Below are 24,454 nucleotides of genomic sequence, written 5' to 3'. Positions count from 1 at the left end.
ATAAAAAGTAGATTTCTAAAGCTGTTTCTAGAGAACCGTTGATAACTGAATAAGTGATGCAAAGATATTTTTATATTTTACCATGCTAATTAAAACAATATATGTCATCAGGCTAAATAATTACTTTCTTAGTACATTTTAAAGATTTCTTATTTCTTTGATACACTAATAAACAACAGTTATTTAGCCTGTTAATGCTAGTTAGAATACTTTTTAATATTTTATTAGCGAAAGGAAAATTGAAATATTTCAATTGAAACAAAATTTGGTTTTAATCCTCTGTTTATTTGTTTTCAATGAAAACTGCCAAAAATTGTGATTAGTGCAATTTAAGTTCCCTATTACTTCATTTCCTTCTGTCCCTCTCATTTATGCCATGAACTGATGACTCTGTGGAGTTTCTGTCATTAGACTTGTCATTATAATTGACGTGGAAGGGCAGTGACCAAGGAAGGCTGATGTTATCACTGTCTTAGAGGACTCCAGAACAGAATTATAAATGAAGATGCTTCAAGGAAAGTGCATTATGATGAGACTCACTTCACCATAAACAGTAGTAAATAAAAATCCTGGAAAGCACCAATGGGACAGATTTCAACTCTAACATAAAAAGAAATAGGGCGATTACCTCATGATGAGCCTTAAGCTATGACCTCTTGCCTTTAATTAATTGTGCAGATTCCTCTCTGAGATAATTTCGCACACACAAACACATTCTTGGGAGTTGGCTCTCTAGCTCATATACCAACCTTTTCTGGAGTCAGGAATGACTGTACAGTGAGCAAAAATATCCAGACACCCCAAGCTCCTCATTACTGATACTGTCTCCTGCGCTAAGCTTCCTGCAAAGAGCTTCACTGCATCCCATCTGCTCAGCCATGAAGATGATTTCTTTGCTGCAGCTAAGTTGTGGCCTAGAAGTGTGCCTGTCTCTGGCTAGGCAAGCGGGGAGGGAACAAAGACTATATTTCATATTTGGATGAAGACGGAGAAACAATTAAAAAAGAAGGAACTATTTTTGAAGACAGTATCCAGTCTCAACAATACCTTGGAGTGTGGGTGTTCATCTGTCAGGATTAACGATGAATTTCAGTTTTTCATCAAAAGGCTATTCTTGCAGAGTTCTGGATGGCACTGTCATGCATAGTTATCATCAGTCTTTAAACTAAAATTTTGTTACAGAAAACTACTTTACAAGCTTGAGGAATTGATTCAAGCAGCTACTATTGACTACCTAGCTCTGATCTTCCAAAAAAAATCATAATTTCAGCTAAAATAGCTGCATAAAATATTTTGAAACTTGCATGGAGGAGAAAAACCCCACAACAGTACAATTCCTTTATCCGTGACTCCTGTTTTCAGAGTTGAAAATGTGGAGGGATACTTTACAAGGGAATATATTGTGGCATGTGTTTTAAAATGGTACAGTTTCGTTATTCCGTTGTAGAATGATGAAGCAATTGTACTACAATTTATAAGAAAAAATATTTATGTGGAAGAAGCGTGTTAATCTTTATGTCTTTTACAATGGGTACAATATGAAGAAGAACTATTTATGACAGTGTGACAAGGAAGGGGAAAAGATTTATGCAAACTATCGTATAAAACTTTCTTATTCAGGATCAGAATATTTTCTTATGAAGATTAAAGAATGTTATGGCTTATGACACTGAAATACAGGCCCAGTAGGGTAAACAGAAAATTCCTACTGTTTCATAAAGTCAGTGCGTTTTGTATCAGTATGTGGGTTAAAAGCTTTGTTCTGTCATTAGTATATTGTTAGAGTAATTCTGTCAATATAAGTGTTGCATTTTGGGAGTCAAAATGCACCGTGTAAATTTCTTATTTTCTGATAATAATAACAGAAAAAATGGATTTCAATGCATTAGAGAGTGCTGGAGAACCAAGAACAGATACTCTAGGATTAAACTGGGTGATATTAAAGTCTTTACATAATCATGGTCTTGCATAACCAATGACATCTTTGTTTTTAATGAGTAATCTGATTAATAAGGTGAAAACTGCATGTCAAAATCAACACAAAAATAAATTCTAGCACATGGAATTTGTCTGTTGTATTTCTGTATTCTTTGGCTGTGTTAAGGAGTTTTTACCTTCAACCTGTGCCAAAAAATTGTAGACATGATCTCCAGTGCCTGCATGGGAATTTGGGGTTGGAAATACTGAATTACTGTTATTTAGATAACACAGTCTCACTCTAAGAAACTTTGAACTTATGATGAAATAATTGAACTTCTATCAAGAAATATGTTTCCTTCCTGGAAATATTTCAGTTTCCTAACCTGAGAGTTGATATCAGAGAGTCAGGTATCTGGAAACTATTTCTGCAACTGTCAGAAGATTTGAAAAGTCAAGCAGCAGTATGGATACTTTGCACAAGAGGGACCACTTTGAGCAAACCCCAGCTTAACGCAGTAAAAACTATGCATAGACAGTATGATGTAATTTCTTTCAAGAAAGGTGGGTTTTAGTATGCTTTTGAAAGAAACTTGCATTTGCCTTTCAGCTACAAGCCTATTCTTCCATGTGTCTTAAAGAATAAAAAATAAGGATAAAAAATCGTGATAAACAATAATTCATAATATTTTTCTTTAACTTGTTCTAAGCATGCCTCTTACTAACATGACTGCCTCCTTTTTTACCAACCTAGCCATAAAACCAATGAATGACAACCTTACTCTAGTTTTCATATTTTGTGTTTGCACTGTGTATTATTTAAACAAAAGCTGATTATAGAAAAGGAAGAGAAAATTACTTTCATTTCAAATAAACTATTGGTTTAGAGGAAATAAAGTCTTATGTTGAAAGCGGGTTTGATAATACCCTTTTGGCTAAGAAAAGTGCCTATTACTAAAAAGAAATCTCACAAGACACAAAATGCACTTAATTTAGCTTGGAAAGTTGAACTAAGCCTTTCAGTTTCATATTTGTCTTTTATTCACTGCAGCATGGCTGCACATGCTTTCTAAAGCGAATGCTGTGCAAAGATTAAAACTTTTTTTCTCTTGGTGAAACTTTTTTTTCTTATCATCTAACACAAATGGGGCGTACAATTCTCAAGTCTCACTTTTTTCTTCAGTCTTCTGCTCTGGTAACAGAAACGTTAAAAATGGACTATATATATTTTTTATTTTTTTTTTAATAAGAAATACCCCCCATGTATTTCTAGGAAGATATCCCTTTCTTTTCTTTCAAATTTCAGACGTGGGACACAGAACTGGAGAGATCTGCACAGTCGTGGGCTGAAACCTGTCTATGGGAGCATGGGCCTGCAAGCCTTCTTCCATCAATTGGACAGAATTTGGGGGCACACTGGGGAAGGTAGTTTAAGATACTGTTTTATACTACATATGTTTGCTTTTTTAAATCTAACAATATTTTCTTAAAGGTAGAATGATAGAAGCTACAACTTCTGAATGATCTAATAGAATACTACTGGCTTTCATAGGTACAGACCTCCAACATTTCATGTCCAAGCATGGTACGATGAAGTGAGAGATTTCACGTATCCCCATCCTCATGAGTGCAACCCATATTGTCCGTACAAATGCTCTGGTCCTGTTTGTACACATTACACACAGGTACGTAGGTGGGTTTGTTTTTTGTCAGCTATGGAGAAGAGTGGTCAAGACCTCCAGTTAGGTTGCTGCATGACATGTAGAACATACTGATCTTGCAGTAGCACTACAGCACAGAAGGGGCTGTTACAAGCATTGGGTATCGGTGACATAGTGTAGGGTTGTCATACAAATCTTTAGATTTCATCCTCATGAATATCACTACCTTAGCAGGATTAAGGATAAAACTCAACAAATCCCAGTGTTAAACCGAGTTGTTACTGCTCAGTGCGCTTTTTATAGTCTCTGTGCTGGTATGCTGGTAGTCCTTTCTGTAATACGCTGAAGAAACAGCACATTTAGAAAAAGAAAAATGATTTTTTAAGTGAAATCCTCAGATCAAAAAATAGGTTTTAATATGTTGCTTCAGCTTCAGCAAGATTTTAAAATTGCATAAGAACTAATTTGGTGCTTCTGAAATCTGTGTATCTAGCCTGAATTTTTCCAGTGGGGAACCTGTCATATTTTTAGTGAATGGGAATTACGTGATCCTCAGATTATATTAAAATCCACGTATAGTAGTCAATATAATATTAGAAAACTTCAAAATGATTAATTTTTAAACATATATTTGCTGTTTGTTTACTAGCACAATTTACAATTGTATCTAATTTTAAGATAGAATTTCCTCCATATTACTATTTACCATTTCTGTAAAAATACCTATAAATTACACTTACCCATTACATGCAAGATCTACAATACATATATATAGTTCTTTGTGGTGCTAATTCTTCACAGTTTCTATCTCTTTCAACTCCTGAATCCTGCTGGAACTATGCAGTTGGCTTATCGTGAATTAATGCAAGTTTAGCACCTGTCATATTTGTCTAATTTGAATGTTCCAGTATTGTCATTCAGATTATTATGAAATCTGCAATGAAAATTGTTTCAGCAGATAAATATCTGAGCACAGCCACCTGAGATTGCAATGACATGAAAGCATATTCATTTAAAATCCATGACTTGAGTCTTTTCGGTGCATGAGATTTTTTGTGAATAGTTTTATCGTTTACGTTACATCCTTTCACTACTGACAAGTATCTGTTCTCTCAGTCTAACCAGTCTAAACCCCTCTGGGTCCTTAGGTTGTGCTGAGAACTCCAGGGACCTAACTTCTTCTAACTCACGATTATCTATTAACTGTAATTCCAAGAATCAGTTCTTCAAATTTGTTGCTACGCTTTCAAATACACGCTTAGATCATTTCTGTAAAATGAGTGCCATATCTTTTGTATCAAGGTAAAGCTTTTCATTCTAATAAGGGTATGACTGAATGGCCTTTTGACAGTTGTAATTAGGTCATTTTTTTGTAAGAGGGGAATATATAACATCAGTTTTGTGATTTGCGTTTTATACGTTGAAGTTTGGAGACAGTTTTGATTGTCAGTTAATCAATCAATCAGCTTTGTTTTTCACATGTCTTTCTTTTTCCATAGGTTGTTTGGGCTACAAGTAGCAGAATTGGTTGTGCAATTAATTTGTGTCATAATATGAACATCTGGGGACAGATTTGGCCGAAAGCAGTCTATCTTGTATGCAATTATTCTCCTAAGTAAGTAGACTGACACCCAAAAATATCTGGAGGAGGCAAAATACTTTATAATAATCCAGGAAATAATCTGAAAGGAAATCAGCCTGGGGTTTCTGGTTTTTGTACTGTTACAAAGTAGAGCATTGTTCCCAAGGCAGCCTTTGGCTGCACAAATACTCTTGTGATTTTCTAGAACTTAGTTTTCTGGCCTGTATTTTAGCGTACAAGATCAGAGATCTTTGATGTAGTGTGATATTTGTCTGAAAGATAAATGTATCTCCCCATTGTGACTTTAAGAAATGTGTAACATGAAGCCTATGGTTAAGATCAAATTCTGTAGGACATTCCATTTAGGAGAGCGGAGCCTGTTTTCATGTAATTGAGGAATTTAGTTTTACGGTGCTGTGACAAACTAAAACGATCTTACAGAAGCTTACGACAGTACTTCATTTTTTTCTTCATGACCTTTTCAGTTACTTCCTGTGCATTTGGTATATCTAAACAAAGTTATGGTCTAAGTGTTTGCTAGTTTTCATCATTTATTTGTCCACATATTAAATACTGCTTAATGTTAAAATGTTGATTCATTAAGGCATGTTTTGCTAATTTTTTTTTTTTAAATTTTTTTTTTTGTGTGTAAAGGGGTAACTGGTGGGGTCATGCTCCTTATAAACCTGGCCGCCCCTGTTCCGCATGTCCCCCTAGTTTTGGAGGAGGTTGCAGAGAAAATCTTTGTTACAGAGGTATGTACTATTTCAACAGTACAACTATAAATGGGTAGAGAAGCATAACCTTTTTTTTGCTTTCTTTCCTCATTATGCGTTAACATAGTAGAATAGAACTGGTAGGGGCCTACTTTACTATGATGAATGAGATCATGTACTGTGATACGTGAGGCTGAGTCTCAGAGGGAGCAGAGCGTACCGAAATCCTGCTGATTTAAGTGCTGATTGAGGGCTTTTAGTACACAAAGATATGGACTGTTGTGGTATGCTATTTGTATGTCTTTCTGTAATTATAGTGGAAGTCTATGCAGTCATTTGTTTATAAGGAAACATGCTACGTCAGTGACATAGCCATGTGCATTACAATAAGAAAAATCAAGAAGACTAGAAGATAGTAGTAATGAAACAAAATGTCAGCTAGGATGATTATTAAGTTCTTACAATTTTCGTAATGCTATTCATATTTTATAGTATTGAAACACAGCATAGTATGAAGCTGCTATTTTTTTGTTTTACTCGGTGTACAAGTAATTTAGCAATTTTTGTTAGTAACTTTTGAAAGTTATTCATCTATGCATATGGACCATAAAAGCTGGACCAGTGTGCCCAAATACCTTCCGTATGGTTCTTGGTTAAGTAAGAAATGTAGATTCAGTGATGAGTATTTCAAAGTTATTTTCATTATATATGAATCGAAGGGCCTCATTTTCAGGTATATGTTTTTATGAAATCAGCTTCTTTAATTACAAGTTATCTATGAACTTGGTAAAACTCTTCCAATGTATAATAGAGGTGTCACCTTTGTTCTGTTGGTTTTCTGATGGCATAAAGAAGATACTTAAACAGGAGTGTTAAGAGCATTTTCATACCTCAGTTGTGCTGCCTGTGCTAGAAAAAATCTACCTTTTGTCAGCATCAGAAACATACTTGAGATGTAGTATTAATCTTGAGGTCTTCATCTTATGAAGCAGTGGAAAGTTTTCCTTGTTTTCTTGCTTGTATTCAGCCACCATTTTATGAGAACAAAGCCATGTTAACAAAACATGGTAAGGGTTTTACATTCCACAAACACCGAATTTTTTTGCCTAAGAAATTATTTTTTTGCCCATTTTCTGGAAACAGAGGATTCAGAAAGGCCTTATTCTCCCCATGAACCAGAAGAGGAAACCAATGAGATTGAACGGCAGCGATCCAAAGCCCAGGATGCAACAGTGCAAAGCCGGCCAAGAACACATTCACCTTCAAGCTCCACAGGCAGTGATGACAGTGAGAAAAATGAAGTAATAAGCACACAGCAAATGTGTAAGGAATTTACCTGATTTGCAAGTGGTCAACAAATTTGAATTACATAATATCGAATTCATTGCAGTGAAATTGCTTTTTGCTTGTTTTAGCTCAGATTGTTTCATGTGAAGTAAGGCTAAGAGATCAGTGCAAAGGAACAACTTGCAATAGGTATGGTAAATTTTACAGTTGTCATTCTGAGATTATTCTAAAAGGCTGTATTTGTATGACCTGGAATATTTTCCCTTTTTGTAGTCCCAGGATTTAACACCAAGTTCTATTTTATTTTCTTAGGTATGAATGTCCTGCTGGCTGTTTGGATAGCAAAGCCAAAGTTATTGGAAGTGTACATTATGAAATGGTAAACAGTTTTAAATTAGATTTTGTGCCAGTAGAATGTTTAATGAAATGTCTTTTCTGTTGGAATAATAGTTAAAGTCATATTAAGATGGATTTTGAAGAAATCAATACTCACTAGAAATAAAAGCCTACACCAAATGTTTAAGATAGCATCAGGCAATCTAAGTTTGCATCTGCTATTCTGCATGTACTGTCTGAATGTGATTCATACTTCTTACACATGCACAGAAGTAGGATTTTTGTTCTGCATATTTACATGTAAATACGCAAAGGTGCAACTTAAGGAGAAATACAACAATTAGTGGGTACACTCATATAAATTGTTTTAGTAAGACACACCTACTTGATTAAGCTTAAAGCTAGCTGAAAATACATAATTTACTCTGTAAAACTAAAAAACAGTATAGGAAGTAATAGCTGCTGTGAATAAGTACGCTGTAAATGAGTATAGTTTATCTCTGAGAAAGGCAAAGTGGTGTTTTCTTCATTTGAAATAATACCTACATAGACCACATCAAACTTAATAGTCTATATATCTACCAAGTTTTTAATGACACATAGTAATTAAAACCTGATTTTTTCCCACATAAATTACAATGTGAAAAAGTGGGTTTGTCTGACATGGAACTGCTTTTCCTGCTCTGTTTTTCAGCAATCCAGTATTTGTAAAGCTGCCATACATTATGGCATCCTAGACAATGAAGGTGGTTGGGTTGATGTCACTAGGCAAGGAAGGAAAAATTATTTTATCAAGTCTTATAGAAATGGCATTCAGTCAATTGGGTAAGTTTTTTTCTTACAAAATATATCACAGTAATAATATTCTATTCGTACTTTTTATCATAAAGAATATGAAAATGCTATAAAAAGGCATGTGGATATACAGGTATTGTATCCATTCTGAAACTTTAGCCAGTGTTTAATCATGAACAGAAACATGACGCAATAGTGATGCAAAAGGAGGAGAAATAATTTACAAAATCACTTGGGCAGTAAGTATTTGTAGTTAAATAATCTCAATATTTGGTGTATTCAGTTCATTCATTTGTAAGCGTATATATTTTTTGTAGAAAACTAGTACATACTGACACTGAAGTACATTGTTTTACATATTTTGGACAAAGATGGTAATATTTCCAGGGTAAATATTATTCCAGGGACACAGTAATCTATGACAGCTAACAAGGCAATAATCTTACAAGTTTGTCTTAGGAAGTGTATTGGGTTTGCATGGCCAGGTTTTGGTAGTGGGGGGGCTACAGGGGTGGCTTCTGTGAGAAGCTGCTAGAAGCTTCCTCTAGGTCTGACAGAGCCAATCCCAGCCAGGTCCAAGACGGACCCGCTGCTGGCCAAGGCTGAGCCCATCAGCGATGGTGGTAGCACCTCTGGGATAACAGAGTTAAGAAGGGTAAAAAATCTGCGCAACACCAAGAGCAATTGCAGCCAAAGAGAGGAGTGAGAAGATGTGAGAGGAACAACCCTCCAGACACCAAGGTCAGCACAGAAGGAGGGGCAGGAGGTGCTCCAGGTGCCAGAGCAGACACTCCCCTGGAGAAGACCATGGTGAGGCAGGCTGTCCCCCTGCAGCCCATGGAGGAAGGATGAGATTCCACCTGCAGCCCATGGAGGACCCCACGCCGGAGCAGATGGAGGCACCTGAAGGAGGCTGTGACCCCGTGGGAAGCCCACGCTGGAGCAGGCTCCTGGCAGGACCTGTGGACCTGTGGAGAGAGGAGCCCACGCTGGAGCAGGTTTGCTGGCAGGACTTGTGACCCCGTGGGGGACCCCATGCTGGAGCAGTCTGGTCCTGAAGGTCTGCACCCCGTGGGAGACAACCATGCTGAAGCAGTTTGTGAAGAACTGCAGCCCGTGGGAAGGACTCACGTTGGAGAAGTTGGTGGAGGACTGTCTCCCGTGGGAGGGACCCCAGGCTGGAGCAGAAGAGTGTGAGGAGTCCTCCCCCTGAGGAGGAAGGAGCGGCAGAGACAACGTGTGATGAACTGACCATAACCTCCATTCCCCGTACCCCTGTGCCACTGTAGGGGGAGTAGGTAGAAACTGGGAATGAAGTTAAGCCTGGGAAGAAGGGAGGGGTAGGGAGAGGTGTTTTTAAAATTTGGGTTTATTTCTCATTACCCTACCCTGATTTGATTGGTAATAAATTAAACTGTTTAATTTCCCTGAGTTGAACCTGTTTTGCCCATGATGGTTATTGGTGAGGGATCTCTCCCTGTCCTTATCTCGACCCATGAGCCTCTCATTATATTTTCTCCCCCCTGTCCAGCTGAGGGGAGAGTGATGGAGTAGCTTTGGTGGGCCTCCAGCCTGGGTCTCTTGTACTGTACATAAGAACAATATGAACCAAGTAGAAAATACACCTCTTCCTGGTTTGTTTGATCGTTTCATCACAATTCCACAAGTTCACTTTGTGCCAGTATTTTGCACAATTTCTGCATTGGCCAGTGATGGCATAATATCATGTACTGTGGAAGCTTCATTCGGAGGTGTACTACACTGTTCAGGTGGTCGCCCTAGGACTGGTATGTGAAAACAGATCCAAATACTTGTTGACATGCTAAGAAAAAAACCCAGAAAAACAGTGCATAAAAGTGGAAAATGCTTGGCTCTTTCCATATGTAATTATCCAGTGATAGGACAACATCAATATTAGTGTGTTTGAATTTAAGTTATTATTAGTATTTGCAAATTACACTGCCCTATATCTTAATGTATTCTGCAAAGCTGTACATCACCATTCTTATTTCTGTCGATAGTATATGTGTAATAGCAGTATGTGTGTAACTGTTAATGTATGAGTAATATTGAATGGAAAGAAAACAGAATTCTGCTGAGTGATATATTTTGCTCAAGTGTGAACCCGAGGGTAAGGAGACATAGGTAATTGTTAGAGGCTGTGCTGTCACTCTGTGCTGTGCAAACAAATACCACATGCTATGACACCTGTCATAATTTCTCTTTTTAACAGATCTACCTAATCCAGAATAGAGAGAAATACTGACCAGGTAGACTAAATTCAGTGGCCTATAATTTGGGCTACCTCGGTAGCACTTAAGGCATTGATATCAATCTGTTCCTTTGAGTCATCTGATGATCTGACTGTGGTTTAAGTTACTCCCCCTAAAAATGAAGGTACAGACAAATATGTCTTTTTTAAATGCTTTGAGACAAAGAAGTAAATCTTGATTCTGTCGATACTAACGTATTAGGAGCCAGCTTTCCTACAAATGTAGGAGTAGTTGAACTGTAGAAAATCTTCAGTCTAGAAGGAATTGATTTCCCGTCACTTGAAATCTGTGTTTCTGTGCCATCTAAGACAAAACTGTGAGTGTCCAGTCTACAGTGTGTTCAGCACCTGTCTTCTGAGAATTGGAACTCAGAGCGAGGTGTTAACGCCGGGCTTTGTTTGCTATGGGCAGGGATAATCGTATCATTGATGAACAGTAATGGCCATTTTGGTTTTGCTTTTGTGATTCAGATGTTGTAAAAAAAAAAATTAGATGCCTTATCGATAAAAGACGGCTAAAGGACCAAATACACGCCTTCCTATCTACAAGTATAGTTCAGGAAACTCCTGCTGCTATGTGCGTGCACAGATGACATAATTCTTCATTCATGTCCTACAGTATTTAGGACATCACCTTTTAGAGTGAATTTACAAAATACTGTAATCAGGCATCAGCTTCATGAGTCAGTCTATAAATCAAAGTCTTTGGCATAAATAAAAATGATTTACTGAAGTTCCAACCTCCAAAAGGCCCATTGATAAGGGCAGGGATACCTCGCAGCTACCTGACTCCCACCAGTGTCTCTAGATGAAGCCTTGCATAAACTACGTTATCTATTCAATGAACAGATGAAATGAAGTGCATCTCACTTCTAGTGCATATAGCAAAATAGGAAAGACAGACAAGGGACTAGTGCAACATACAGCAAACTTCCCAATCTTCAGCTCCTTTGATTTATAATCAGGATTACAAATACAGATGTTCTTTCAACTGTTGATTTTTGTAGTATAAGATACCATTTGTAACAATATCTCAACCAGCTAATCAACAATAGAATACAGTCAACTATTCCCCCATCAGCGTTTGACAATGCTAGAGCAACAGAAGTGTGAGCTAACTCAGTGAAAGCAAATTGGAATCCAGTAAATGAGCAAATGTGAAGTTGGTGGGCCGTGCAACTAAATAAACCAATGCAAGCAGTTTCTGAATACAAATCCAGTGCTGTGGAGCACACAGGAGTAATTTGCTCCAAAGGTGAATAGAGAATTATTTCCTTCTTTTTAAAAAAATAATAAATACTCTTATGGGTGCCAAAAAACATCATCAGCTTCTTTGATACTGATGAAAAAATATTAGAGGTGTATCCAGTGAGTTAAAATAGGAGTAGAAGAGGGGTAAAATAGGAGATAAAGAGGAGTGAACCAGAAGTGTTTATCATTTGTAATGTACCAACAGAATGTATATATCTGACTTTATATAAAATCAGGAAATGGATACATCTGGGTTCCATATGATTACTGAGAAAAACAAACTGTTACTTGTTGTACGGGGTTTATAGTGATACTGGTGATAATTTAACATAGACACAAGATCCAAAAGTAAAATTTAAATTATTTTTTTTACTTTTAAAATTTTTTCTCCCCAAAAAGGCTGTCAGGAGCAACTAAATATTTTAAGTCTTGGAACTGTTTGTAGGAGTGAACCTTTGGGGGGAAATGAATGATCTCTTCTGGTAGATGGATGCTTCTGAGCAATTCTCGACCACAGATTTTGATTGCTACATGTTAAGGGACATATAGATTGCATAATTTGTTCCTCATGCATTTATTCTCCTAGCAAATTAAATTACTAAAAGAGTTTAACATGCATTCCTGGTTCTCAAACAGGTTTACTGGGAGTACAAAGTAAATGTGTCATTACAATAAATAAATTCACGACTGGGAAGAGGAGGTGCACTCAGTAAAAATTGATTGGGGACAATGCGTTGAGTGTATTTCTAGATTCTTAGATTCTCTTAATAAAAATTCTAGCTAAAAATAAATCATTGAGAGATGTTATTTACTGACTATTTTTATTATTGATTTTTCAGAAAATACCAATCTGCTAATTCCTTCACTGTCTCTAAAGTAACAGGTTAGCCTTTATTTCTTATGAACTCAGTACTCTGAATTATTTTTTTTTTTCTAAACAGCACACATTTATTGTTTTTTGCTTTACTTTATTCAGTTCAAGCTATCACCTGTGAAACAACAGTGGAACAACTGTGCCCATTTCAAAAACCAGCCTCACACTGTCCAAGGTAAGATTATTTTGGTCTTATTAATTCAAAATACTGTCATATTTTCTGTCAGTTGCTAATTATCTGTAGTTGTCATTGATAAAGACGACAACAGTAGCCGTAAAAGTGAAGCCAGAAGTGTTTTAGTGGTGTTTTATTCTTTGGTCTAAGCAGAAGGCCAGGTAGGTAAAGATGATCTACAGGCTTTTTCATTAGGAGAATCTCATTTTCTTTTGCCCATAAAGATCTTTCTTTGGTTCCTTGGCAAATCTTAATGAAATCGTTGTTAAAAGACTGTGAAGAAAGATGTATTTTTCTTTTACATTGTCTACTATTAAATCTGCGCACCTTGGGAAAAATATACTTTATTTCAGTTTATTTCCCTGTAAAACAGATACAATAAAAGGATGTGATACAGATATTTTTCGTAGAAGTTATCAACTTGTTTGGGAATTTCGGAGGATAGAGTGAGCAGATATGTTTGCAAAAAACCTGAAGTATATATTGTTAAGGTAAGGTCTGGTCTGTAGGTCAGTTAACAGCTTGAAATATATGTGCTGTTTCTTCGAAGCCTATGTTTTAACTCTTCGAAAGGAGCCTGTGCCACAATATTTTGAGGAAGGAAATCGGTAACAGTTCTTAAAACCGTAGATGAGTCAAAGGTAAATACATGGTAGCATGATTTACCGCAAGCTAAGCTGGAGATATCCACGGGATTACTTTCATAGCAATCCTACAGCCAATACAGGAAGCGAGTACAAAGCCAGAACTGCTAGGAAAACATCCCTTCACGTAGCGCTTGGGTCTGTGGACTTGTTTGGTGGTTGGCTATGAATCCTGGCTTTCTAGCTGGAAGATGTGGAGCAGTAAGCGAGGGAGTGGAATGCAGGAATGGATGGGTACAATCTCATACTTCTTTTTCTTTTTTTCTTCATTATTAAAAACTAAAACTAGCTTCATTAAGAGAAAAATAGCATCTCATCAAGAAAATTTAAAAATAAAAATAAGGTTAAAAATGACTGATTAATTCTGATGCATCAACTTAGGGAACTTGACAGCATCAGTCATTCATTCAAGATCCTGTGCATGCTCTTAATTCTGAAAATGTAGTCTCAGGAGCTATGGCAATGATTGCACTACTTCCTTTTCCACTCTCATGCCCTAATCATAAATCAGCAGGTGTTCAAGAGTCCTCTTTGACATCTTGCTTCCTTTGGACAAAAATCTTGTTCCTAGCTGCATCAGCCTTTTTTTGTTTACCCTGCTGGTAAGACTGTAGCATGGCCAAGTGGTATGACATGCTGAATATCGATTAGAGGATGGATAGCATCCTGGAGAAAAATGCTTGCCGAGGGCTGCCCTGTGTAAGGTGGCTCCAAAGCTCTTAGGCCATGACCCATTTCACAAATGAAACAACTCAGTGTAGATCCGGAGCTGACGGGCACTTCTTCCTCGTAGTGTGTCTCAGCGAACAAGATGCTTGATGCCTTCTGTACTACTCTCAGCTTCCCACATGTTTTTTTGTGCATTTTGGAGCTATAGCAGGCATGAATCAGAGAGTTTTCTCAAAGGTTAACAAAATGCAGTTGGATAAAGACAGTCTTTGTTTCAGTGGCTTTCTGATCTATAATCAGCTAGGAATCTCATTACTTTCCGAAGTTTTTCATTTTAGCAACAGATGCCAAGTGCTCACTGTCATTAAAAGTTGCTAAATTGGCTTGCATCACCAGGTCATCAGCATCAGAGCAGGTCCTCGTTCAGATCTGCCTCTCCTGAGAAGGTACTCAACTGAATAGTTTGTATAGGATGCTGTCAAAACAGATCACAGAACAGTAGGGGTTGGAAGGGACCTCTGGAAATCTAGTCCAACCCCCCCTGCTAAAGAACCTAGATCAGGTTGCACAGGATTGCATCCAGGCAGGTTTTGAATATCTCCAGAGAAAGAGACTCCAAAACCTCTCTGGGCAGCCTGTGCCAGTGTTCGGTCACCCTCAAAGTGGAGAAGTTTTCCCTCCTATTGAGATGGAACTGCCTGTGTTCCAGTTTGTACCTGTTGCCCCTTGTCCTGTCACTGGGCAGCATTGAGTCTGGCCCCATTCTCTTGACATCCACCCTTTAGATATTTATAAGTGTTGATGAGATCCCCTCTCAGTCTTCCCTTCTCCAGGCTGAACAGACCTCTCTCAGCCTTTCCTCATGAGAGAGATGCTCCAGTCCGCTCATCATCCTTGTAGCCCTTCCCTGGACTCTCTCCAGTAGATCCTTGTCTTTCTTGAACTGGGGAGCCCAGAACTGGACACAGTAATTATAAGAGTGAACAGTCTCTGTTCTTACTGGCTTTCCTACTGGCCTCACATGTTGAACAAGAATACCATCTGCTTGTCCAAGGGAAGAAGACCAGACCTGTTGAAATATGTTTTCAAGCACTTTATTATGAAGCACAACTTACATCAGCAATGCCCACTTTGTCAAAAAAACCCCCATATTGTCAAAGTCTCAAAAACTGTCAGCCTTGTAGTATCAGTATGGACCAATATATATTCATCATCAAATTGATTTATACTCAATAGTGCTCACGTTGAATATGATATAGTAATATTCTGACATCATTCTTCCGAACTGTGTATGGTTTATTTTTGATATTTCAGAGTGTATTGTCCTCGCAACTGTATGCAGGCAAATCCACACTACGCTCGTGTAATTGGAACACGAATTTATTCTGATGTAAGTATAGTGATTTACATTGCATTATATAATGAAATATAAAATCCTATGAAAAGCTATAATGTAAAGATAATAAGATATAACATAGATATCCAGTTTTCCTCCATATGCTGATTTTTTTACACAGTCTTTTCAAAAGTTCTTTTTCAGAGGCTCCAATTTAAGTTAGTAGTACTCATCTGCTGAAGATACGGAAAGTTATTTGAAAACTCAGTGTAGCCTTCAGTACTCTCTGGACCCATATTTTCAATATTTCATCCAAATTCCCACTGATTTGTTCAGTATTGTCAGTGTATACTTATTTAAACCCTTGCTCTTCAGACCCTGATGCAACCATAATTTCTGTCAGATTAAACTAACTAAAAAAATTATTCTGAAAATAAATGTCCACAGTCTCATTATTTTGAATATTTGTTAGCTGTGTAGATAGATAGCTAAATATTTGCAACAGGATTTTGTTACATTTGTATGAAGTGTCTCACATCATTATATTATTTTAACATACTAATATTGTGGGGGGGTTTTGTCGTTCTGTGTCCTAATCAACTTTCTTTTTTTCATCTTTTCTACATCATGTTTAGTTCTGAATTAGGTAGAAAGAATGAAAAGAAAGTTCTTTTTTATGCCCCTCCTTTGTCATCTCTCTATGGAAAAGCTAGACTGTAGTGGCAGAGAGAGCAGTTCACATTTTTGCCAGTAAACTCTTATGTTTTACCTGTCCTTTAGCTGTCATAAGGAATAGAATGGCAACCAGCTGGGTCAGATGATGATTTTCACTACTTTCCAGCACTTTGAGAAGTGTGAAAATAATATGCAAATATTTATTCATCATTATTTCGAAACTAACTAATGTCCCTTAGATTACCTGAGCAACTTGTCATGAAAATACACTTGTCTGTAAGTAGTGTTACATGTGTGAGAAGTACTTCCAGTTCAGGAAGTAAATTGACATGTGCATGTGGAACTGGCTTCTTAATGTGTATAAAATTCAATGAAAGTCCATTTTGTGGAAGATGGTTTTCTTTCAGTTCTGTGGTTGCAATCAAAGGCTACAGCCAAAGTTTCCTGGTGAGTTAGAAAAGACTTTGTTGTAGGAGAAAGAAGACCCATTTCTGTTTAACTTACACAGGAGAACATCTCAGAATATGTATTTGCTTGGGTTGGAGAAGTCCCAGACGACTTTAATTCGTATTATAGAGTTATGCTTTAAAATTATTTTAGATGTACTATCTCATTATTCATCTCCATTGTATAGAAATGTGTGCAGCCATACTGCTTTTAGGAAAAAATGGACATAAACACAGGTAAGAAACCAGGGATGGGAGTTGTCTTAACTTCAGATGCTGTCAGGGTAGATACCTATACCAAAGGTGCTATTCTAGGTTATGTTTATAATAGTCTGTAGTACATACAATATAGTGGTAAAGGAGATGAATAGGCATCTGCAGAGCAGAATTCATTTGACCTTTTCAGAGTGTCTACCTCAGTACGAGATGAATTGCCTAATAGAGATGTCTATTCCTCTCCATTTCCTACAGAAGAGTCCTGGGGCACCTAGCTCAGATGTAGACAGATGTGTCATACCTATATTTGTACAGATGTTCCCATCGATGGTATCAGCATTATGTGATTTTCTACAATGTTCCTTTGTTCCTAACTTTTAAGTTATTTTGAAACTAAGATACTTTTTATTGACATTTTCACTAAATAATATGATTTGGTATTTTGTGCATTATAATATATTACTGAACTAGTTTCAGGTGAAGTATTTATAGAGAATAAGCTGTTTAATAAGTGTGTGTCCACTTTTGCAGTTTTTCATGTATTCACAGATAGATTTGTTCATAGATACAGAGAATTCATTTGCCCACTTGTCATAGCAAATGTATTTGAAATTGCAGTCTATGATCTACTTAGCTGATTCCACAAAACAGATGGTGTTTTTGTGGTGTTTCTGCAAATTCTTTTGTTTCAAAAATGCATTTATATGTATGTATGCATATATGCACATGACCATTTGCACTACTGCTTAGGCCACTTGCATTCAGTAAATGAAGAAGATTTTGCAGACATATTAAGAAAAAAAAAAAGAAAATAACATTAATAGATGTCACTAATGCAAAAAGATACGTTTACAAAACCATTTCTATGGTATTCATGAGAATCTTGTTAAACCTGTCCTTTTCTGGCTTTGGTCTGATCAGACATTCTTTCTTAAACTAATTTCATATTTTATGGTGACTTCTTTTCCTCCCTGTTCCTGAGAAGGGTTGTTCTCTGCTTTATCAGTAGTGCCCCCACAGAATTTTTCCCCTTTTTTTCTCCCATTCTTTTTTAACTTTGGCATTGCAATCACTGTCCCTAACTCGATTGAAACAAACGCCCCTATTATTTCATCCTCCATTCTTCCAGTCTGCTAGCTATTGACTCTTTGTGGCACATGAATCACAGCCATGGTTCATATCGCCAGCATCTATAAACTTACGTGTGTGAGGAGTTTTCACGTAATACCAATCCCTCTGTGCTCTATACCTTGTATTTTTTAGTTGATCTCCTTTTGTTTCACTTGCCTTGAGGTAGATTGCAAGCTCTTTAAAACAAAAGTATCTCTTATTCGGAGTTTATAGTACAATTAATGTCTTTTCTGAATAGAGCTGTTATGATATGAACAAGAACTGTAGTATGTGTTGTTCTCAGCAGACAGAAGTACAAATTACTCGTTCTTCATATGGCCCAAACACATGCCACCTTTGTGCTTTGTGCCCTGCCAGCCCCACTGCTAAGATTTTCCACATGGCAATGCTGTGTCTTGTTGGGAGACCAGGGAAAAAAAAAGGAAGTTTCCTCCCATCTTGCACTGAAGAATTTGTTCCACCTTTCAACTTTGGTTAATCCATTTTGTCTAAAACTTTTTGAGGCTTTTTCTGGAATTTCAGAATCATGTCATGTTGACAAGCATTTTAACAATACCTGTATTTTTAAAGAACTTTTCAATATGACCTCATTTGTGAAATAAAAGAAAAACCTTCCCAAAAACTGAATCATGTCAGGCATGATGTGATTGTCTGAACTCTGTTAGAGATGATCTTACAGCACCTGCCTGTACAGAGATTGTCCTTGCTGTTAGTCCCTGGATTATCAAGGTACTAAAATAACAAACATTTTCATAGAGAGAAGGAGAGGCTACAATAGTTCAGTTGAAAATTCTTTCACTTGCAGATTTTTTTTGGTAAAATTTTATTTTAATGGACACACCTTAGATGTGTATATGGTAGAAGTTCTTTACATTCCAGTTGCCTTATAAGAATTTCTAAAGAGATTAAGGTTTAAATTTTTCTTGTTGTTTTCACAGTCCGCAACATTTTCCCAAAGACAGTCTCTTACTAGTAGTGACTCTATATTATGGGTGCTGATTGAGCAATTCTGTAAAAAAACTGAGCCTCCTTCTACGGGCTAGAGATCAACAAAGGCCTCTTATCTAAAGAATTTTATGGAGTTGTATAATGTTGTACCATCTGAGGACTTTGGCCATATTCATTTTTGTTTCAGTAACCATATATGGAAATATTTCCCTATTACTTGTGCAAAGCTATTAAATAATTCTATAGTCCTGTGATGGTCAGGGAGAGACACTTATGGTTAAAATGCCTTTGCAGATTACTGCTATGCTGTTGTAGATATTTGGTATTTTGCTGAGTAGCTGAAGAAGGAAAAACATTAGGCAGCTTGGTATTCAGATTCTATGACCTGTTAAATACTAATGAATTTCAGAGGGTTCACAGCACAGTAATAAAGCCGGGTCATATAATGCTGTATGAAATGCTTATGTTAACTTAAAAATACTGCCTTTGGAGTGAGTTCATAAAAATTAAGGAAACAACCCCAAATCTCTGATGAAGAATTCCAGAAAGTGGCATGAGGCTGCTAACGTAAAATACCAATAATATACTGAAATTTGTGATAGACCTAAGTGTGAAATCCTGCTCTGCTTAAATTAACAGGGGGTTCACCTTAACAGTTCAAGGAAGTGTGATCAGCATGACATAATATTATTAAGTATAGGAAATATTATGGCATCAGTAGTGGAATCTGATTGCATTTAGATGAAGATTTCCAAGCCAATGAGAAGTTCTTGAAAGCTCAAAGCAGATAATACTTTCCTAAAAAAATTATTTTCTGTATATATTCATAAAACTATATGCATTTATTCATCTCTGTTTTTTACAAGCTAGTTCGTAGTTATGCATTTATATTAATTTAATTGTTCATATATTCCAAAACTATGCACATTTGTTCTCCTGGAAAGCAGCATCAGAATAACAGTTTATTTTTCATCTAAAAATAGTCTCTAAGTTGGCCTTATCAACCTCATTCTTCTAACCTCTCCTTTTTATTATATCCCATATAAGTGTCTTGCCTTTAGCTTTAAAATGTTGTGCATTAGCCTAGCCATACTTCCTTGATCCAGTCACCACTTGTGGTACCAACCCTAACAATGGCCTCATCCTTTACTGGAAATAGTTTCCAAAAAGTAGTCAGGCTCTTGAGTCAGAATCTCCATCCCTTGACTTTTCCTTTCTTTTTTACTTGACTAGAAACTTCCAAACAACATTGGAACAGCCAGTATCTTAGCTACCCTCAAATGTAATTATGAACATACCTACCTATCTAATGACGTATACAAAGTGTAGCCTTTTGATTATGATTACAGAGGTGACAAACTTTGATCTTTCTTTTCCCCAATTATACCTCTAGCTTTTTTTGTATCTCCAATGTGAACTGAAAACAAAGTTGCTACTATATTATAGTACTAGAAATTAATAGCGTTCTAGTTCTTCACTGTAGTTAATTGCTTGTAAACCTTGTCTTTTGTTTCTTTAGACTGTAATCCTGTATTGCAGAGGCCATTTTCCACCTGTATATTTGAAATTGCACATGATCAGTCTGATCTTTAGTTACTCCCATAGTATGAGTACATAAAGGATGCTACAGTCCTAAAAATAAGGCAACTACTTGTGTTCAAGATATAACAAAAGTCTTGCAGCCTTGGGAGGAGGAGAAAAAGTAGAGAGGAGCGTAAGTGGCATACCTTCTGGCATGTTCAAAAATTGCAGCCAGCAGTGTAAAGAGAAAAACTCTAAAGCATCTTTGTAAAAGATTATTTGCATAAAAAAATTCAAGTCTTGACTCCTAGAAATATTGTACCATTGAAATGCAAACTATATAACAGTGAAACTGGCAAGTTCTGTGCTTGGAATGAAAGTAGGAAAATCATTGCTATTTTAAATTCCTGATTTTATACAACATTGAGATTATAAAATACGGTAGTGCAATTCTTGTTTAAATAGTGGTCTGTGTGACCAGCTATTGATATTTATATTGGCTCAGTTTTTAAGATTGGTTGTGGAGAGACCTATTGCAGTGAAGACTTTTTCCACAAAACAACTTGGCTTTACATGGAGATCCACTGTAGCTGGAACTACACTTTGCTGTGCTGTGTGTTGAAGATTGGGACCTACATTATGGAGTATCTAAGAAGTTTCATTCTTCTGGTGATTAATTTTTAAAATACTGAAAGAGTAGTAGAGGACTGCAAGTTTAAATCAATTATTTAAGTGAACATTATCAAGATTGTCACCGAGCAGTCCTTCTGTAGATATTATTTATGCTACATAGGTTCAGGAGAGAAATTAGTGGTCACAGAATGTAGATTTCACTCAGATGAAGCTGCTGTTAACTTCACAGAGCATTTTCATAGAATCATAGAATATCAGGTTGGAAAGGATCTCAAGTATCATCTGGTCCAACCTTTCTTGGCAAAAGCACGGTCTAGACAAGATTGCCCAGCACCCTGTCCAGCCGAATCTTAAAAAGTGTCCAGTGGTGGGGAATCCACCACCTCCCTGGGGAGATTATTCCAATGGGTGATTGTTCTCATTGTGAAAAATGTTCCTGTTTTGTCCAATTGGATTCTCCCTAGGAGTGACTCATACCCATTATCGTTCATCTTTTCCACGTGACTCCTTCTAAAAAGGGAGTCTCCATCTTCTCTGTAGCCACCCTTTAAATACTGGAATATGGTAATAAGGTCTCCCCTAAGCCTTCTTTTCTCAAGGCTGAACAAGTCCTTTGATCATCTTTCTGGCCCTTCTCTGGACCCTCTCCAGCCTGTCCGCATCTTTTTTGTATAGTGGGGATCAAAACTGAACACAGTATACCAGGTGGAATGCAGCCTGACAAGTGCTGAACAATGACTTCTTCTCTGCTGGTGATGCCCTTGTTGATGCAGCCCAGCATCCTGTTGGCTTTCTGTGCTGCTGCAGCACACTGTTCACTTATGTTGAGCTTGTTGTCCATCTGGACCCCCAGGTTCCTTTCCACAGAGCTGCTCCCCAGCCGGGTAGATCCCAGTCTGTGCTGCATGCCTGGATTATGTTTTCCCAGGTGCAAGACCTTACATTTGTCTTTGTTGAACTTCATAAGGTTATTCTTAGCCCACTCTTCCAGCCTATCCAGGTCTTCGTGCAGGGTGGCTCTCCCTTCCAAAGTGTCCACTTCCCCACTCAGTTTGGTATCATTGGCAGACTTCATCAGGGTACACTTGATCCCAACATCCAGATCACTTATGAAGATACTAAACAGTGTCGGGTCCAATATCAATTCTTGGGGGACCCCACTATGTTACAGGTTGCCAATTTGAAAATGAGCTATTTACCACCACCCTAGTTGATAAGCTAAAACCACTAGCCTGCCATTAATCAACTGTCATAGCTAAGGAATGATTTTAGACCTCTATCTTCTGTTTGATGCTTACATTATAATTTTAATCTAATCAGCTTAGTATTTGTCCATGCCTGGATAGGAAATTTTGATGTTCCCTTTGAATATGGATCATTTCACTGCTGTTTGAGGTTTTGCACGTAGAGGTGGAATTATTGCAGTCTATCCCTCACCTTTGGGGTAGGACATCCTCCTAGAAACATATGACTGCAGCGTGCCTTTGCCGTTCTATGGTTCCCCTGTTTGGCTCTGGCTGGAGAGTAAACTGAATCCTCTGATCTACAATAATTGACTAAGGTTTGTTTTTTATTAGCTCTCTGCTGTTGAACTGAAGGTTGGTAGAATTCAAATATGTTCCTGATCTTTGAACTGAGATTGCCTGAAATAAATGATTTTGGGGTCATGCTGCAGGAGATCTTTGAAGACGCAGTGTCTGTATTCCTATAAACTGGCCTAACTCCTGTGAAACTGATTTAAATATTGTAAGATTCATGCAATAAATATAATTATGTTTCCTAGAACTTTGTTTTAATGTCTATAGTAGTTTTCTTCTAAATAATTTTGAAATAAAAGGATGAATGAAAACTAATCTTCTCCTCATTCTTTCTTAGATATCTAGTATCTGCCGGGCAGCAGTACATGCTGGTGTAGTCCGCAACCAGGGCGGTTACATTGATGTTATGCCAGTAGACAAAAGAAAGGTGTACGTTGCTTCCTTTCAAAATGGAATATATTCGGAAAGGTACAGAGCCCAATTTCAAAGATTACACTTTACCCTTCACCTTGATAAGATTTACAAAGTCTTGCGTTGTGTCTGTTTGTACCTGGGGCAGCGCTAGAAACCAAACAAATAGGCCAACATGGGTGATTTACAGAGCTTGTGTAACAGCTGTGGTGACTTTGGAGAAGCTGTGGTACCAGAGCTGCCTGCCTCCTCTAAGCTCATAAATCATTACTCTAAAAAGCTGCTTATGAAATAAAATAACTCTCTTGTTTACTTTGCTGGTTCTGTTGCAACTAATGCATTATTTGTTAAGAAAATTGCCTTTGCTTTCTTTGGGATTTTTTTAAAATTAACATTAGTGATTTATTCTTCCAAGTTAGAGGATCTGCAATAGACTGGTACTAGTAGCTGATGGCAGGTTCATTGGTTCATTGCTGATTTACATGGTATTGAACCAGTGAGTCTGGATCATAAGAAATATTCACAAACATTAAAAGTCATAATCATTAAACCATATTTTTAAATTTATTTTTTTTAATAGTTTGTTTATAACAATGTTTTTCTGAAAGACATGGAGATGCTGTAATAGTTCATTTAGTTGTATTCAGTCTATTCATGTGTTCTGTGATGATAACGCATGGCTGCATGTTGCAGATTCAATTTAACCCCTGAAAGAGTTCTCCAGGTTCTGAAGGAAGAAAGAGAAATTACCTTAAAAAAATTCTTATACCAATTTAGTTCTGTAAAGCTAGGGATGATTGCTACCTCTAAAACTATAGGCTTTCCAAGAAATTTGTGGGGGAAAAAACCTCCAAAAGTTTCTGTAGAGAAGTTGGAAGTAGGAAAAGATAGAGTATTTTTTTCTTATTTTTAATTGGAGGCGGAGGGATGTCTTACCTCTTTCCCTCAAACCTTACAACAAACCTGGAAGCCTGTAAAATACAGACTTCCTTTGCTTAGTGGATGACTTAATTTACATATTCTTTGGCCTTTCCCCATGACCATCCAGTTCCATCAGAAAGAATGCTTCCTTACTGATGCTTTCATTCTCCATAGAAATCTCCTCATTGAGTAGAGATGTAGCCAGGAAAAGTGTTGCAAATTTAATCATTATTTGTACTTTACCGTCTTGGTAAAGTTTGGAAGGTCAGTGGTTTGGAAAACAGTCTCATGCAAGTTTTCTGTGAAGCAGAAGATGATGGATTGTAATGCCGTTGCAGGCAACCTGTTTCATTGTGCCCTTTTTACTGTCACCTCCATTTCCCTTTCCTTCCCAAATACACCTCAGACAGTGTTTGCAAAAGAGAAAGCAATAGGACCATTAAATACAACATGCCAGTTCATTTTTATTCTAACAAAATTTCATTGCAGTTGGGTGTTT

General features: G+C 37.1%; 1 protein-coding gene across 5 annotated transcripts in view; it reads left to right on the top strand.

Annotated features, from left to right (window-relative positions):
* Positions 1-24,454, top strand: part of CRISPLD1 (cysteine rich secretory protein LCCL domain containing 1) — a 43,871-nt gene that overhangs the window by 17,340 nt on the left and 2,077 nt on the right. For 3 of the 5 annotated variants that reach the window (XM_075743866.1, XM_075743865.1, XM_075743863.1), the window contains exons 3-14: positions 3,224-3,342; positions 3,470-3,602; positions 5,078-5,193; positions 5,815-5,915; positions 7,020-7,199; positions 7,292-7,352; positions 7,476-7,542; positions 8,194-8,324; positions 12,657-12,700; positions 12,794-12,866; positions 15,494-15,569; positions 22,961-23,091. In XM_075743866.1, coding sequence (XP_075599981.1) covers positions 5,132-5,193; positions 5,815-5,915; positions 7,020-7,199; positions 7,292-7,352; positions 7,476-7,542; positions 8,194-8,324; positions 12,657-12,700; positions 12,794-12,866; positions 15,494-15,569; positions 22,961-23,091 — 926 coding nt within the window. In that variant the 5' untranslated portion in view covers positions 3,224-3,342; positions 3,470-3,602; positions 5,078-5,131. Of the gene's footprint in view, positions 1-3,223; positions 3,343-3,469; positions 3,603-5,077; positions 5,194-5,814; positions 5,916-7,019; positions 7,200-7,291; positions 7,353-7,475; positions 7,543-8,193; positions 8,325-12,656; positions 12,701-12,793; positions 12,867-15,493; positions 15,570-16,824; positions 16,874-22,960; positions 24,220-24,454 lie in introns of those variants that run through there. The other 2 variants (XM_075743864.1, XR_012833786.1) reach the window with 2 other exon arrangements.

The sequence above is a fragment of the Balearica regulorum genome, chromosome 2 (assembly GCF_011004875.1).
Source record: "Balearica regulorum gibbericeps isolate bBalReg1 chromosome 2, bBalReg1.pri, whole genome shotgun sequence".
In the NCBI taxonomy this organism is placed as follows: Eukaryota; Metazoa; Chordata; class Aves; order Gruiformes; family Gruidae; genus Balearica; species Balearica regulorum.
This window is presented reverse-complemented; position numbering and strand designations above follow the sequence as displayed.